This window comes from Camelus bactrianus, chromosome 7, assembly GCF_048773025.1.
Source record: "Camelus bactrianus isolate YW-2024 breed Bactrian camel chromosome 7, ASM4877302v1, whole genome shotgun sequence".
Lineage (NCBI taxonomy): Eukaryota > Metazoa > Chordata > Mammalia > Artiodactyla > Camelidae > Camelus > Camelus bactrianus.
In genome coordinates, this window is record NC_133545.1 from 73,620,052 (window position 1) to 73,635,745 (window position 15,694).

General features: G+C 38.6%; 1 protein-coding gene across 7 annotated transcripts in view; it reads left to right on the forward strand.

The window, feature by feature from the left end:
- MAGI2 (membrane associated guanylate kinase, WW and PDZ domain containing 2) overlaps window positions 1–15,694 on the forward strand; it is a 1,118,509-nt gene that overhangs the window by 961,485 nt on the left and 141,330 nt on the right. For 5 of the 7 annotated variants that reach the window (XM_074367572.1, XM_074367573.1, XM_074367575.1 and 2 more), the window contains one exon: window positions 4,737–4,926. In XM_074367572.1, the coding sequence (XP_074223673.1) occupies window positions 4,737–4,926 (190 nt within the window). Of the gene's footprint in view, window positions 1–4,736; window positions 4,927–13,063; window positions 13,106–15,694 lie in introns of all 7 variants that reach the window. The other 2 variants (XM_074367577.1, XM_074367574.1) reach the window with 2 other exon arrangements.

Consider the following 15,694-nt stretch of genomic DNA (forward strand, 5'->3'; position numbering starts at 1 on the left):
TGAAATGTGTTTTATCTTGACCAAAATCAAAATCATTCCTTCCTATTACCACCAGAGTTACATCTGTGCTCTGTAGTTACACATATCTTTATCTAATTTAACAAGGAATCTTGCAACCTCATCATGGTGCTACAATTATGCAATCTAGTGCTTTCCTTATATGTACCATATTTACACAAATTATGCCATTTGGCATAATTACAGCATTTGCTGTCATTACAGTAATTACATCTGTACTCAATAATTCCAAAAAAGGTTTTATAGAACTCAGTTTACAATTAATCCAGAACCCATACCTCCCTACAAAAGCTAAGGCTTGGACTTCCATCTCCTAGGCTAAGTGAAAAGAGAGGACAATGATGTAATGTCCTCCATGTGTCTGTCAGAAACTCCTCAGACTAGGGACTAAAATGATAGGCCTTAAGATGAAGGCTTGGAAAGCATACTGCCTATGTTCAAATTGGGCTTCTTTTCCTTACTAGCTGTGTTACCTTAACTAGCTGCTTAAGCTTTCAGCATCTCAAGCTCATCTATAAAATGGGGACAGTAGTAATACTTCTCCCATACGATTACTGTAAAGAGTCTGAGTTAATCCACGTTAGGCACTTAAAACAGAGTCTCTACATGTTAAGCTCAAAAGTATAAATTACTCTCATCCTAGAAAGCAGACCTTCCATGCAGAAGCCCTTAATAAATTAATCACTCTACAAAATGAACATAGTTTGCAAAACTATTCACTTAAACAAATATATAAATATATACCCACAGTTTTTGGATTTATACACAGCTCTCCTCTGAAGATGATTGATAACATCCTTAGTTAGGATAAGGAGATGATATCCTGAGTGAAATCTCTTCTCCTCCTGGTTATGTGCCGCTTCCTCATCCTCTTTTGTCCTACTGATCCGCATTTTAAACTGAGCCACATCAAGAGAGTCACTTCTGTTTAACAAACAATATACTAATTGTAGTGAGTTCTCATCCTCTCCATCTGGAAAGAATCCAAGTTCATTCTTGAAATATTGTATCAAACTAAATGCCTTTATCGCCCAGCCTTGCCCTAAAATAGTGAGGGGGCATATTTCGACTACCCCAGCTTCTACAGGAAGGAGTTTTCATGGGGAGGGAGACTTGGTTTGTTCACAACTCCTCTGTTTCCAGTCTGCAGCCTAGAATCAGAAGGTGGGGTTAAAAAAATTAATCTCACCATGATCAGATTTTTCTGCTTTACAGTTTGATACCCCATTGTGGACCTTGAGTCCACACTGATCATTTTTCATTACTCTAGTGAGGTGTTTATAGATATTGGCTGAGGTAAGGACACCACTGGGGCTGGACAAGACTCAGTCAGAAGCCTCATTGAGAGGTAAACGCCTGGCAGGTAACACAGCTCGTGATAGATCAAGGGCAGGAAGACACTAAGTGGAGCAAGTGGCCGAGGGGATGGGATCAGAATCTAGGTGGTTCTTGAAGATTGAGAGGAACAAGTATGAGCACAAGGTGTCCCAGCTGGAAAGCGAAAGTGCAGAGACCAAGTTATCTAAGAAAATAGGAAGAAGTCAACAGAGGGCACCCTTCAGGAGGTGCTGTCAGATCAGCACAACAGCCCCACTGAGCAGGGGGTGACCTCTGACCCCAGGGCAAGGGGTTGCCCCATGGTCTTCTGGGTTGGAATGAAAAACTCAATTTGGGGATGGAGGAATGTAGGGCAGTGAGTCTACTTTTTCAGTAACTTCATGGACTCTGGGGTCTTATAGAACCCTGACAGAGTGACTCAAGGGTTGATGAATGTCACAGCTAGATGTGAATGCTTTACTAAGCATGAACTAGACTCTTGACGAATTCCTCCATCTCTGCTATATAAAAATTGTAGAATTTGTCAGTATGCCACAGAAACTTTTTCCAAACAGTACCCAGAGCATTATCTATTCTGTAGTTTTAAGAGTGTTTTTTAGAATACTACTGTTTGACCTGAAGTGTGTCTTCTCCAATGACTGTACGTGCACAGCACATGTACCAGCGAGATCTGTGTGGGAGTCAGATGACCCTCCAAGGAAGATGGGAGGGAGAAACAGTTGTTTGCCGAAGTCCTCTGATGACAAGTGAGATATGACAGCACCTCATATCATATTTCTAATTTATTTACTTTTTAGAATTTAGTATCTTATGTTTGGAAACAGAAGGGAGAAAGTCACAGCCAGAATGCATCCGCATGGTGCCTAAAGTCAGTTAAAGTGAAAAATAAAAAAGAATATGCCTTTAGCCACAAATGTGGGTCTTTCTGTCATAGCAAAGGTGCAGAGAATTCGGATGACCAAAGGAACCCACAGTGGCTTCCTAGAGGAATTTTGCTATCAAATGAATTATGAGGTGTTTATTTAAAGATTTTTACTAAATGGGGGCAAAAGGGCTACTGAGCAGGAAATTAGCCAGAACTCCAAGCAAATTTATCAGTTATTTCCCTCAATGTATTATGTGAAAAAGCATTCCCATTATAGTTACAGATTGGCTCTGACCCAGAATCTGCTGCTGACAGCTGCTAGACCTCTTTGTGCTCCTAGAGATTATGTTTCATATTAGGGAATCTGAGCTCAACTAGGGGTTTTCCATCTTTGTTAGCTGTAGAACCTTGGTTCAAATGAAATCTTGGTCAGTAGCCCATATGGAAAACAAATTAAAATGAAGCCAGTTGTCTTAGTTTCTTTGGACAGCTATAATGAAATACCAAAGACTGGTGGCTTATAAACAACAGAAATTTATTTCTCATAGTTCTGGAGGCTGGAAGTCCAAGATCAAGGCACAGGAAGATTCAGTGTCTGGTGAGAGGCCACCTCCTAGATGGCCACCTTTTTGCTGTAACCTCACCTGGCAGAAGGGACTAGGAAGCTCTCTGGGGCCCCCTTTTTAAGGGCACTAATCCCATTTGTAGGGCTTCAGTCTCCTGACCTAATTATCTCTCCAAAGCTCCATCTCCTAGTAATATTACCTTGGGTGTTAGCATGTCAATATATGAATTTTGAAAGGATTCAGACATTCAGACCGTAGCACCAGTCTTTTGAGAAAAGGGTCAATGACCCATTTCTTTATCAATTTGCTGGCTTACCTGACTCCTGCCACAGTCCCAGTTAGGTAAATGGGTCACAGGGACCTTCTTGTTACACAAGGACACAGTACATAGTACCTCACATCCCTTCCAGTTTTAAAATATTTCTTGTTGCTAGGTGAGAGCTGGAATTGGAGCCCTGACCAAAATACAGCCATCGTGAAAACAAAAGCAGGACAGTGTAGTAGGGCCCAGAAACTATCATCCTGCCAAGCTCAAAGTAGTGTGTATCAAAATAGGTTTTAAGGAGAGAACAAGTGACCATATTTTATTGATGATTTCATTCATTCACTAAATTAACATTTTCTGAACACTTACTACATTTGGTTGCAACAGTGAGAGAGACTGTGTCCCCTGCAGTCTCCATCCCCAACATCATCTGTCTGAGGAGACAGGTAGACTTGCAGTTACAGGTGGGCATGGTGAGGGGTGTGAGGGGTGGGGAGAGGATGCTGTGGGAGCACTCAGAAGGGACAAGTAACTGGATCCAGAAGGCCTTCTGGAGGAGATGTCTCATCTGAATCTAGTCACCAGATGAAATGAAGAAAGGAGATGGAGGAGTGGAAAAACGGATAAACTTTGTCGGCAGAAAGAGAAATAAAGAAAATATGCGAAATTCAGAGGTTGGAGAGAGCCTGATGGGTCCAGGGGATGAGAAGAGAGACTGTGAGTGGATATGAGAAAGAGGAGCAGAGCCTGGGCCCTGAGGAGCCATCTTGCCCCACCAGAGCGTGACCTTTATCCTGAGGACCATGCTCACCCAATGCAAAATTTTAGACCAGAGTGTAGCCTGACCTCATTCTGTACATAACAGGTTTATTCAAAACAGAAAAGCAGAAGTTGAGTTTGGATGAGGAATCAGCTGATTGTTGAAGTTGGCTGTACACACAGGTGCTCTCAGTGAACCTGGCTTTCCCGAGAAAAGGAGGGTAGTCCCGGCTTTACCTCATGGGGCTACAGTGAGGATCAAAGAAGAGAATGCGCATGAAAGAGCATGGTGAACTGAAAGGTGTTCTACTGATAGTTAATAAATTATGATGGTAGCAGCAGCATTTGGGGAAATAAACCATCAGATCAGCAGTAAATGAGGCTTCATAGAAGACTTTGAACAATTCACAAATCCCAGAGGGTTGTGTAATTACTTATAAACTGAGGAAAGTGATTGAATGTTCAAGTATAGGAGGTGGTTCAGATATCCATAGGTGTCCAATGAATATGTACAGACTACTTTATCTTCTTTAGTAAAAATGGTGTAATAAATTGGGGCCATCTTAGAAAAGGAATAAAACCACACAGTTATAAGCACTTACACATAAATTATCTTGAGATACATATCTTTATTTTACAGGGGTAAAAAACAGACTCAGAGAGATTAAGTGATTTGCTGAAAATTACTAGCTAATGGATGACAAGGTTATAAAAGTTTCCATTTGAAAGTCAGACACCACTTGTATTTATAACCATCCACGGTGCTTTATTATATAGAAATAGAATCTTCTCTCAAGACACTTATACCAAAGTTTTGCATGTTTCCTGAAAGAAAAGTCTGCAGGGCAAGAAAGTCAAAGGTAAAGGTGAGGGCTGTGGTCTGTGAAGAGGCAAGAAGCAAGCTCTGTTTTGTTTCCCTTTGCAGATAATGGATCGATGGGAGAATCAAGGCAGTCCTCAGACGAGTTTATCTGCTCCGGCCATACCGCAGAACCTGCCCTTCCCACCTGCCCTTCACAGGAGTTCCTTTCCGGACTCAACAGAGGCCTTTGACCCAAGGAAGCCTGACCCATATGAGCTCTACGAGAAATCTAGAGCCATTTATGAAAGTAGGCGTAAGTGAAAGCCACATGAGACAAGGGTACATTAGTAATAGATGAAGCTCTGCCATTACATTGAGGCTGAAATGGTCTGGTGTGATTTTGTTGTCTGAGGCTCAAAAAGTATCTCAAAAGTAAAGCCAGCTGATCTAAACTTTTCTTTAAAAAAAAAAAAAGGCCTGTGAACTCTACAACGGAAAAGCTTCATATCTTTTGGCTTTAAATTTTATTTCCTGCTTTTCCCCCTAAGTCCCTAAAGAAAACCAGGAATGTATTTGTGGGGAGGGGGTGGGGAGTGGAGGAAGAGGTCACTAATTTTATTGAAGTCACTGAATAATAAGAAGAAATGGTTGGAATTTTTTTTGTTTAATCTGATCTTGAGTCTGAAGCTTAGATTTTCTTAGCACCATGAATGTAGTCATTGAATATTTTAGAAATGTGAGTAAAATGTTGGCCAGGTCCTCCTAACTCCTAATCATGAAAGTAACGGTCCTGAAACCAGCACAGAGCAGGTACCAGTCATTTCTACCTGAAACTTCTGCCTCTCATTTGATGCACTGGGGCCCATTTGAAACCTGAGTCATAAAATGAAATGCCGTGTCTGTTCTTGTCCTATTTGAAGGTCTTCTAAAATTATTTCATTGCACTTTATAAATATTAGAGAACAGAGGTTTTTAATATTGCGTATACATTCATGGTGCCCCTATCTGCTATCGTAACAGGCCATCTCTTTTGAATGTTAGAGGACGGGAATCCGAGTGGCATGAATGTATAATCTGTGAGGGAAACACACAGTATAATATGAACCTGAGTAATGCATCAAGAAAACTAGCCAAGTGAGAAGGGGCTGGTCCCTGGCGCTCCCACTTACAGTCTGCTGATTTCCTTTGTTTCGGTGTTCTGCCAGTGTCTTCTTTCCAACTTTATCATCTGAAGCATGAATAGCAAGTTTTAAATTGTGTGTGATCTCAGAGGATCTCAAATCTGCTTACTCTTTGATGAGCTCGGGGGTTGAGAATTATTCACGCAGCTGGTAAGGGGGAAAGTAGACATAATACCTTTTCCCCATCCTCTGCAACTCTCTGTAAAAGTAATTTTGGTTGATAAACTAGTTAGGACAGCAGGCCATTGAGAAATCATTTCATCAAAATGAACCTCTACCCCCTACCCCCACTGCCTTTTTGAAAAATAATTGGTTATGTTAGGACTACTGCATTTCATTCTTCCCCTTCTGGCTGAACAACCGAAATGTCTTTAAAGGACTGTACAGTTAGAACGTCTGTGCTGTGACAGAGTAAGAACAAAGTAGACATTTTTCGCTGTATGATACAGGGTATGAATTCAGGGTATTAATGCTCATTAAACTGAAAAAACTGAAAAGATTTTAGCACAGTTCTTAGTACCTTTTCTGCTTCAATAACTGAGTATTTATTGAATACCCACTTGATTCTCAGTACTGTGCAGAGACACAAAAGATGAGTAGTAAGTCCTGCTCACACAGATTTAACTGGGGAAAGAAGAGTAAGTGTAAACAAATAGAGATCAAGGTACAGGAAAAGTCCTAACTCAGAAGGTGGAAACACACTGCATCCTCACGTCCTTGGCTTGTTAAATTTTGTGGTTACGTTGAAGGAGCGTCAGGAGATGTTCCCTTGTTTTTGTCCCTTCATTAGTCATTTGCTCCCATCCTTCTGCGGATTCCTGGCCAATGCAAAACGTTATTATTCAGGACAAAGGCAGTGTTGGTATTTGTTCCATCTTCTCTGTACGGCGTCTGATGCTGTTGTGCCCTCGGTTTGTGAGCAGCAATTGTTCATGACCTTGTTTTCAACCCTAAAGGCATTCTGATTTCTGTATCCAGGCCCCGGCAGTGCTGTTTCTGTTCATTGCCTTTCCACTCCTCACCTGTAACAAACGGGGCAAACCAATCTGCCTTAACCTCCCGTGACTCTCTTTTCAGTCCTCCTCTGGACTCTGCACCTGCTTTGCATCCACAGCCACAGCCACACTCACAGCAAACATCCGACTCCCTGCCCTGTCCCCCCCGCGCCCGCATCAGAGCCCACAAGGGCCACTGCTGCTGCCTTTTGTTTCCTTAGCTCTCTCTAATGTCTCCAAGGTCATAGCAGTGCTTTCAGGGTCACATCTCTTAGGAGCCAAAAGAGGGCAGGCTCATTTTCTCTCCCATCCTTCTCTTTCAATCCTGTTATTTCATAACACTAAATGGAGTGTGAATGAAATAAAGAAATCGTGTCAGAGTCAGGAAAGCCCTGCCCTGAAGATGAAGGGAACCAAAAAAAGCCAGGTACCTCTTCCTTTAGTCTCTGGACAGATGATGGGCTTACTCTGCTTTCCCAGGTTCATGTGCTGGGGTCTTGACAGAACAGGACAGACCTTGGCCCTCTATACACTTTCTGTTTACAAGTATGAAGAAGTCTCAGCTCTCATTTAAAGTTTCAGAACAATACCAAAAATATTTTTTTAATGACTGGGGGAAGTCTCAGTCTATTTCTCATCATCTTCAAATAATATTTTTTTAATGCTTATGACATGTGTGCATCCAAACAAAAGACCCCTATCTGAAATTTTGACTGAGAGCCACTCCTATTCTCTTATTCCTTTGACTCACATGCAAAACATTTAGGTTTGATTCTATTTATTGTTTCCCTGAACTTTTTTCTGAGAGAAAAATCAGTGGGACCAGGGAAAGTATGGAAGGGAATCCTAACCAAAGCTGTCTAAACTAAGTCCTTTAACATTTTCCTTGACCTATAATGATATCAGGGTATTCTTTACAACCAGATCCAATGCTACACAGATTTTTTACATTCATGTTCAAAACTGGGTTACAGTAACCTAGTAAAAGGATGTACCTCCACCCACAAGCTTCTGCTCTGCAGAGCTACAGAATGTTTGTTATATCAAGGCTGTCAAGAAGTATTTGGATTCAAATCACCAGTCTCCTGCAAATGATGGAAATTTATCAAATGATGTAAATGGTGCTGTGCCTCATTTGGCTCATAATTAGATTATGCTGACATTTTAATGTGCATGCACAGGACATCTTAATAAAGATGTACTCCTGAAAAAAGATGCTGTTATTTTAAACAAACAGAGACAACCGTAGGATACCAAAGTCACATGAAACAGAACATGGCAGGTACATGCTTATGAGAGGAAAGCTAGAAACACCTCCTGTCTTGATATGATCTTCTAATGGTGAGGTAGGACTCAAGAGAGAAGGAGGACTCTTCCACCCAGCAGGCAAGGCGATGCCTGATTTCAGAGCATCAGGCAGGGTACCCAGAGGTGGCACCTCCAGGCTCCACATCAATCAAGAATATGAAACACAGTATGTGTCTAGAACTCTCCTAGGGTCTCCACAAGAGAAAAATCACAAGAAATAATCTGCGTTCACTGGAAGCTTACAGTGAAATTGGGAACAAAGATGTAGGAAAACAATTTCTGAACCAGATTACATTATACAGCAGAGCAAGTAATATCAGTGTGTAACATGCAAAATTTTGCAGTAAATACAGACAATAGTTTATAGTTAGACAGACCCATAGTTTCTTGTTCTATGTGCAAAATGATGTTTAATCAGGACAGTGTCTTGTGTTAAATATCTTTTAATTACCAAAAAAAATCTCGTTAGTTCTTATTGGAGAACTCTTTGTAAAAGGAAGATTTTTTCTAGTTCCATTCCTCCTAAGCTTAAAGCTTATATACATAATAGAAGAACCATGCCTAAAAAGTCCGAAGAGAAATTTTGACCAGTGGGGTTTCTGGATTTTCATGTTAGTTATTCAAGCATTGACCCTATATTATTACCAACAATTTCCAGAAAATAGCAAAAATCAGCCCACCTTCATCTCTAGCCAAGACTTTTAGATAAACCTCACTTTTCTTTGTGTAATAGCCTCTGTTGATAATTGACTTCTTGCTGTTTCCATTACTTGACTTTTTTAAAATTGAAAGCAAAGAAAAATACCCACCTTTGTGTAATGAGATAAGCCATGCTATTTTTTACTTCTCCCTTCTCTGTCCTTTTCCCATAAATCTCATGAAAGAAGGACTTTAATTTTCTTTGCATTCACAAGAGGGAGAGTTTGAATTGTCTCAGTTTGCATGCTAACATTCTCAATGTTGGGCTCCTTTCACCATTTCTAACATTGGGGGGGAGGGGGCGATTTCTAAAAGCAATCCCTGCTTTCCCCATCCCATCTCCTCCTGCCATTCCTTCTCTGTATGTGATTGCACCATTGCTTCAGTCACATAATTCTGATATGATAAAAAATATTTTATAATGGCCTACTTACCCATAAGGCTACCTAGGGTGACTACTCATGCCAGTTTGCCTGGGACAGTCCTGCTCTGGTTTGTCCTGGCATAATTAATAGCTCCCCTTTCACGCTCCAGATTGTCCTCATTTGAATGATAAATGAGATGATTTCTCTTTACTACATAGTCCATTAAAGAGAGAGATGTCATTACTGTCCAAGAAATACGTATATCTAAAATGTACAGACCACACATAAAAATTTTAAAACCTACTCAGATAAATTATTTCTTTCAAGCTAATTCATTTGGCTGACTGAATCTTTGTCCATACGTTTTATCCCTAGTTTGCAGTAAAGATGTACGTGGTGCCTTGTCTTGGTAGCCACACACCCACTGAACTCCTCCCATGCCCCAAAACCTGTACATATGTGCAAATCTAGAGCATGGCAAATGGAGTAGAAAGAGTAGGTAGTGGAGCTTCACTCATTTAAGTGAAGAGAAGTTCTCATTCTTATCACAGAGAATAAATCAGATTCAACATTGCAGTGATCACAAAGCCAAAAGGGAGTTAACTGTGTCTGTCCTATCTGTCTTCCTGTTCCGAGGAAAGTTTGTACTCACACAACTGCAGAGACATGGCTACCCTGGCTCCTGCTTTTCATGCTAAGCAAGGCAATACAAGGTGCTTCCCAAAGGAAATGAGTGTGGCTCACTTTGGAATCTGACAAAAGAAAGTTTTGATCATGCTGATGAACTTGATGATTTAGGAATGAGGGCCTTGTCCTGATGCTTCACTTTTCTTGACGACAGACTTACTCTAAAGGTTTATCTTGTCCCCCTCAGTTCGTGAGGCCATTTCTGGGTGTCGTGAGGCATAGTCCCCATGCAGGCTCAGAAGCCGGAGCAGACAAGCCAGTGAAAACAGAAAGAGAGAGGAAAAATCCTTGTTCTCTGAAATTCTTCCCTCATGATTCTGTCCCTTGGTGTGAACTCAAGTTGAATTATGACTGAAGTTGTCCAAACTTTTTTCTCTTCTCATTGAACCTTGGTTATTATAAATAAGCAGTTTATGAGGTACAGCATGTCCATACTCCTTTGCAGTAAGACATCACTCAAAGGTAGGATCGTAAAAGTGTCAGGGATCCGTATGGTGTAATGTGCCTTCTGGTAGAACCTCTTTAGAACAGAAATTCCTCTGGAGTTTGTTCAAAATGAGCTCACATGATCAATTTTTCTTTCGAGAAATTAAGAAGCATTAACCCATAATAAGCAATGAGTATTGCACCAAAGGTAGCAATCAGGGGTAACCACAGGCCAGTTAAAGAGCATAATGGAAGAGCAAAACTGTATTTAGTACTATATTTGACATGAAATTATAATCCGTAGCTGATCAAAAATGGACGTTGTACTTTTCACATCTATGGCCTTTTAGCCTGCACTTCTGTTGTTCATTGTTCAGTGTGGAATTCTTCCATTGTTCAGAATTGTAATGCACATGTAATTCATGGCTTATCCCAGATGGGTGGCTGTATTTCTAAACCACTGGTTTTTCTGCTGCTCTTTCCTTGTTAGTGAGCAAGGGCTGTGGTTTGCACTGTCTCCCATTCTAATGGCATAGCCACTAGAAAAGATGGAGTGATGTACAAATATCCACGGCAGCACAGACCTTGAGACTAAACAGAAACTGATGATGGGAATCAGCACACAGGGTCGATGCACAGGATGCTTCATGCTCAGAACCAGAGCTCCGAAGCCTGTGCAAAGGGCTTCTGCTTGAGCCTTCCTGCCTCCAGTCTCCTTTGCCCTTGTCATTAAATACCCAATACAGTCAAGCTGGAAACATGAATAGGTTTAGGAAAGGTTTTCATAAATTCATGGCTGCCATCATGAAAGGCTACCTTGGTTTCCAGGAGAACATCTGCACGTCTGAACACTTGCTCGATCAAGCCCTGGCCTCATTTGCTTGGTCATTGCTGGTGTCCAGTGGCCTTAAAGTACCACCCACAGATGTTCTCTGAAGCACTAGCTTATTTTAGTGAAAAACTAATAAGATGATATGTAAATATTAAGACCTTTTATCAGTGTCTTTAGCATTAAAATCATAAAAGACTGGAAGAAATTTAGTAGCGTTATCATTTAAAATGTCCTCGGCTGTACCCTGGAGGTTAATTTCCTATACCTAGTTCCCATGGGAAGATCATCTTTTGCTGTCTTTACTATAATTTATGTTATGGTCTGATCTGTGGGGAAAAAAATTATCTTTCAGCTGGAGTTTCTGATATATCACATTATGCATCACTTTGCAGTTATAATATATTGATAAAGGAGATCAGTAAATCCAGTTATGTTTGCCATTTTTCACATGTAAATTTTAATTTGGAAATATAATTTCAAAATTAGTATTTTCAGGTAGCTTTGTAATAACTATGGTACTACTTTTATATTTCCAACGTGTTTCTTTTAATAGAGAAATAGCTAAGTAATAAAAGTAGTGAAATAAAAATTAGGTTGGGGACACATTTTTCCCTTGTATTTTAGAAATAGATTCAGTCTGATAGCTTATAAATTTATTTCCTTCAGTAGTTTAAAACTTAATGTCCCTGAAATCAGATGGGGTAAAAGGGGGTGGAAATGTGAGAAGTGAACTCTAAAATCAGTCCTTGATTGAAAGTTATTTAGTATGTTAAAGCATTTTGTTGACAGCACAAGTTGACAGTGTAACCCAGAGTACTTTGATGAATAAAAATGAGACCATCAGGACTGCAGCAAACTGAGTGTAATTGCTGGATGGCAAGTAGGTCCTAGTGAGATTATGATAATATAAAATGTCACTTTCACAACTAATGGAAGTGTTTAGAAAGGAGTGGTCTTCCATCCCTGATACAGCTCCACCTTTATGATGAAAGGATATTTCTCAATTTGTAATCCTAATCGGTTACACTACATATGGAGGTTTTTTTTAAAAAATAACAATTCTGCTAGAAAACTGATTTGCCTTTACTGTGAAAACACAGATTGCCTGGCAGGGAGGCTCATTCTGCCCTCAGTGAGTGAGACCAGCTGTGCAGGGTACAGTGGGGAACAGCCTCGTCATCCCCTCAAGAGCCTTCTGTTTCATTTTCATTGTTGAATAGCGTAGAACTCTTTATTTGAAACAAATGGAGCTCAGTAAGAAAGCAATCAGAATTTAGTCTTATTTAATTTTTTAAGTTTAATAATTAAAAAAAACATTTTTTCATAGGGCTTTGTGTATATTATAGTGTATATAGTAATAGTATTTTACACTCATATCCATGAACTTTTATATTCTGTGTAACAGATGACATAATTCTCATGAAGGATCTCTATTGCTAAAATAAAACCAATTTTACTTAACTACTTACACGTAACTTCAACTATCCAAATAATTGTAAGTATCAAAATATTTGGACTGGTGTACATAAATCAACACAAGTACTGAATTTTTCACTTTTCACTTCAACATTTGATGACACAATATCATAACATCATTTCAAAAACCTTTATTGTATTTATTTCAGGTTCTATATTGACTTAACTTTCAAATAAGCATTCTTATACTTAGAATCAAAGCTTAATGTTTGAAAATGGTGATCTTTTTTTCCATTCTGATCTAAAAGAATTCAGATTTTTACCTGCATGTGAAAGAAATACATTTACAGACATATTCATATACATAAAACAGGGTAAATCTGTCCACTAAGCCCCATGGATTTTAGAGAAAAAATTATCATTAAGCATGAGCACAAGATTGGGGGTGAGTTACAATTGTTAAAAAAAAAAAAAAAAGTAAAGATGAATTTTAAAATGCCATAAATGAATTTCAATATTAATTCCCGATTTTCCCATCCAGAACAAGTGCCACCAAGGACCAGTTTTCGAATGGATTCCTCTGGCAAGTATTCCTCAGTACTCACAGTCCTGTGAATGAAATGTCTTCCATTTTGTGTAACAAATCATTCTTCTGAGTAGTCTCAGTTTATTATTAGTATATAGTCACCGTGCTAATTTCACTCACCCACAGAAGCATGTATGTAAGCTAGAAGGCAAGTCTCACAAAGTTTGGCCTAAATGACTGCCAAGGAAACAAACAAAAGACAAAGGAAAATAGTTACATTCATTAACTTCCTTCATAAAATGCTTTAGTAAAAGACTAGATTAAAAACCAGGTGCCAAAGAAAGCCACCTAACTAGATCCATGCTGTCCAATACCGAAGCTTCTAGACACATGTGGCTGTGAGGCACTTGAAATGTAGCCATTCTGAGTTTGTAAGAGTGCTGTACAAAAAAAGAAACGTGTAGTACCTCATTAATTATTTTTGTATTGATTCATGCTTGAATAAAATTTGAGGTATGTTAGGTTAAGCATATATTATTAAAATTGATTTTACCTATTTTTTTTGTTTTCTAAAATGTGGCTACTAGGAAATTTTATATTACCTATGTAGTTTACATATTGTTTATAATGGACAGCACTGGACTAGATAAATAGAAATAGGAATCTAGAGTGTCTAAGGAGATTTGCAATTTAGACATTTCCATACAACTTACTGAAAATTTTGCTAATGTGAAATGAAATTATTTTCACATCAGTTGAACACCTACAACAATTTAATTTTTTAAAACCATACCCATTATAAAATGCTACATTTCAATAATATTTTAAGTTAGGATAGAATATCATAGTTTCATGTTTACAAGGGGTTTTAATAATAATCAATAAATTTACTTAAAAATAATTTTTTTGACCTAGCCATTCTGAAAATACTTATTAGTTGGATTTGGACTGAAATATTTAGTTATTATGGAAATGAATGAGGAAAAGGGAGACTCAGGTTTCCTTACTCTTAGGAAGTGCTTTGAACAGCTGATTAGACCACTGGATTGAAAGCCAGAACACTGAAACAATTGTAGAAAAGAACGTTTCATAATAATAGTACTATTTCAGGTCTGTGGGCTCACAGCACACATCTCTAGAGTGTTTCCATGATGACAGCTCATTATCCATCTCAGCTTGTTCTAACACCCCTTGGAGAATATATGTGCTTGAGATCATTTCATTCTGTAAGTTTCCATGTCATTTTTTTGGGTATGTAGAAAATATGGAAGCTGTTGCTTAGCATTTTATTCTCAAATAATGTCTAAAGTATTTGTTTAGCTTGGTCTGAAATTTTTTTAAAGCATAATTATTTGTATATACTGACTGTAAAATCTTTTGTTGTTTTGAAGAATATCTTATACCCACGGGGTAAATGAGACCTAGTAATTATTGTTGCAAAATGAAAGCCAGATTTAATTTGAGGTTCTAAATCTCAGTTTACTGTCCACAGCAAGCACATTTCTTTAAAATCTCACCTTCTGAATGTACTTTATTTAAAAACAAAAGAAAGAGATAAAGGACCATCTAAATAGCTTAAATTACCTTGATATATGTGCAAGATGATACTTTTTACATTTCAAAAAGTATGTATTACTTGAAAGAGAAAAGTTACAATATAGTTTGAGTATATTTTACTTCTATGCAATCCAGATTTTCAGGAAAAGAACCAATCCAAATATTTTGTTAAATGTCCATGCAAGTTATGAAACGATTCTGGAAAATTATGACTGCATTCAAAGTAGATAGATCTCCCATACTACTGCTTGTATTTTTAAAATGTTCTTTATCAAATTATTTGGCATCATTTTTGACTTGAATGTATTTATCATAATTATAAGGTATTTTATTAGCCTTAGCTGCACAGGATGCTCAGGTACAGAGGCAAAATTGTTAGTAGGACGTCCTAAATAATGTAATTTTGAAGCTAAGTGATAACTCAGTAGTAGAATAGTGCTGTGGTTTGTCAGGTCCACTAGATTAGCAAGTATCTTAAAACAATTAAATTCAAGAAACATTCATTCAGCAATTCCTACAGCTGTACATAATGGAATACTATCAGTAGACAGAGGTAATTATGCCATCACCAAAGGAGTGTTAGTAAGAAACAGTGAATTTATAGTTAGTCCCTTTGAATGGACAGCTCCATGCAAAGGCAAGAGAACCAGGGTGTGGAGTATCACAGAAACCAAGAGTAGAAATCACTTCTGGAGAGATACCTTTTCTTGTTTAGAAACGAAAGAAATCAGGGTTCTGACAGGGTTTGTGTCAACAAAAAATGAGACAGAAATCAATCAAAGTGAACAAAGAAAAAAAATGGCCATTGGATTTGACCATTAGGATGTCATCAGTGACCTTAAAGAGAGCAGTTCAGTAATGCCAAGAGATCAGAAACCAGACTAGCAGGAGTTAGTCAATGATGAGAGAGTAGAGACTTCACTAGAGACCGCTCTTCCAAGAAAGAAGTGGATGGGGAGAGCAAGTGGATATTAAGGATGGGGGAAATCTGAGTTTATCTGAAGGCTTTAGTTATTTGAAGAGAATCAAACGGAGAGTGAGAGAGAGCATCTACTGTGTCTAAAATGTGACTGGCCATGTTCATATTAC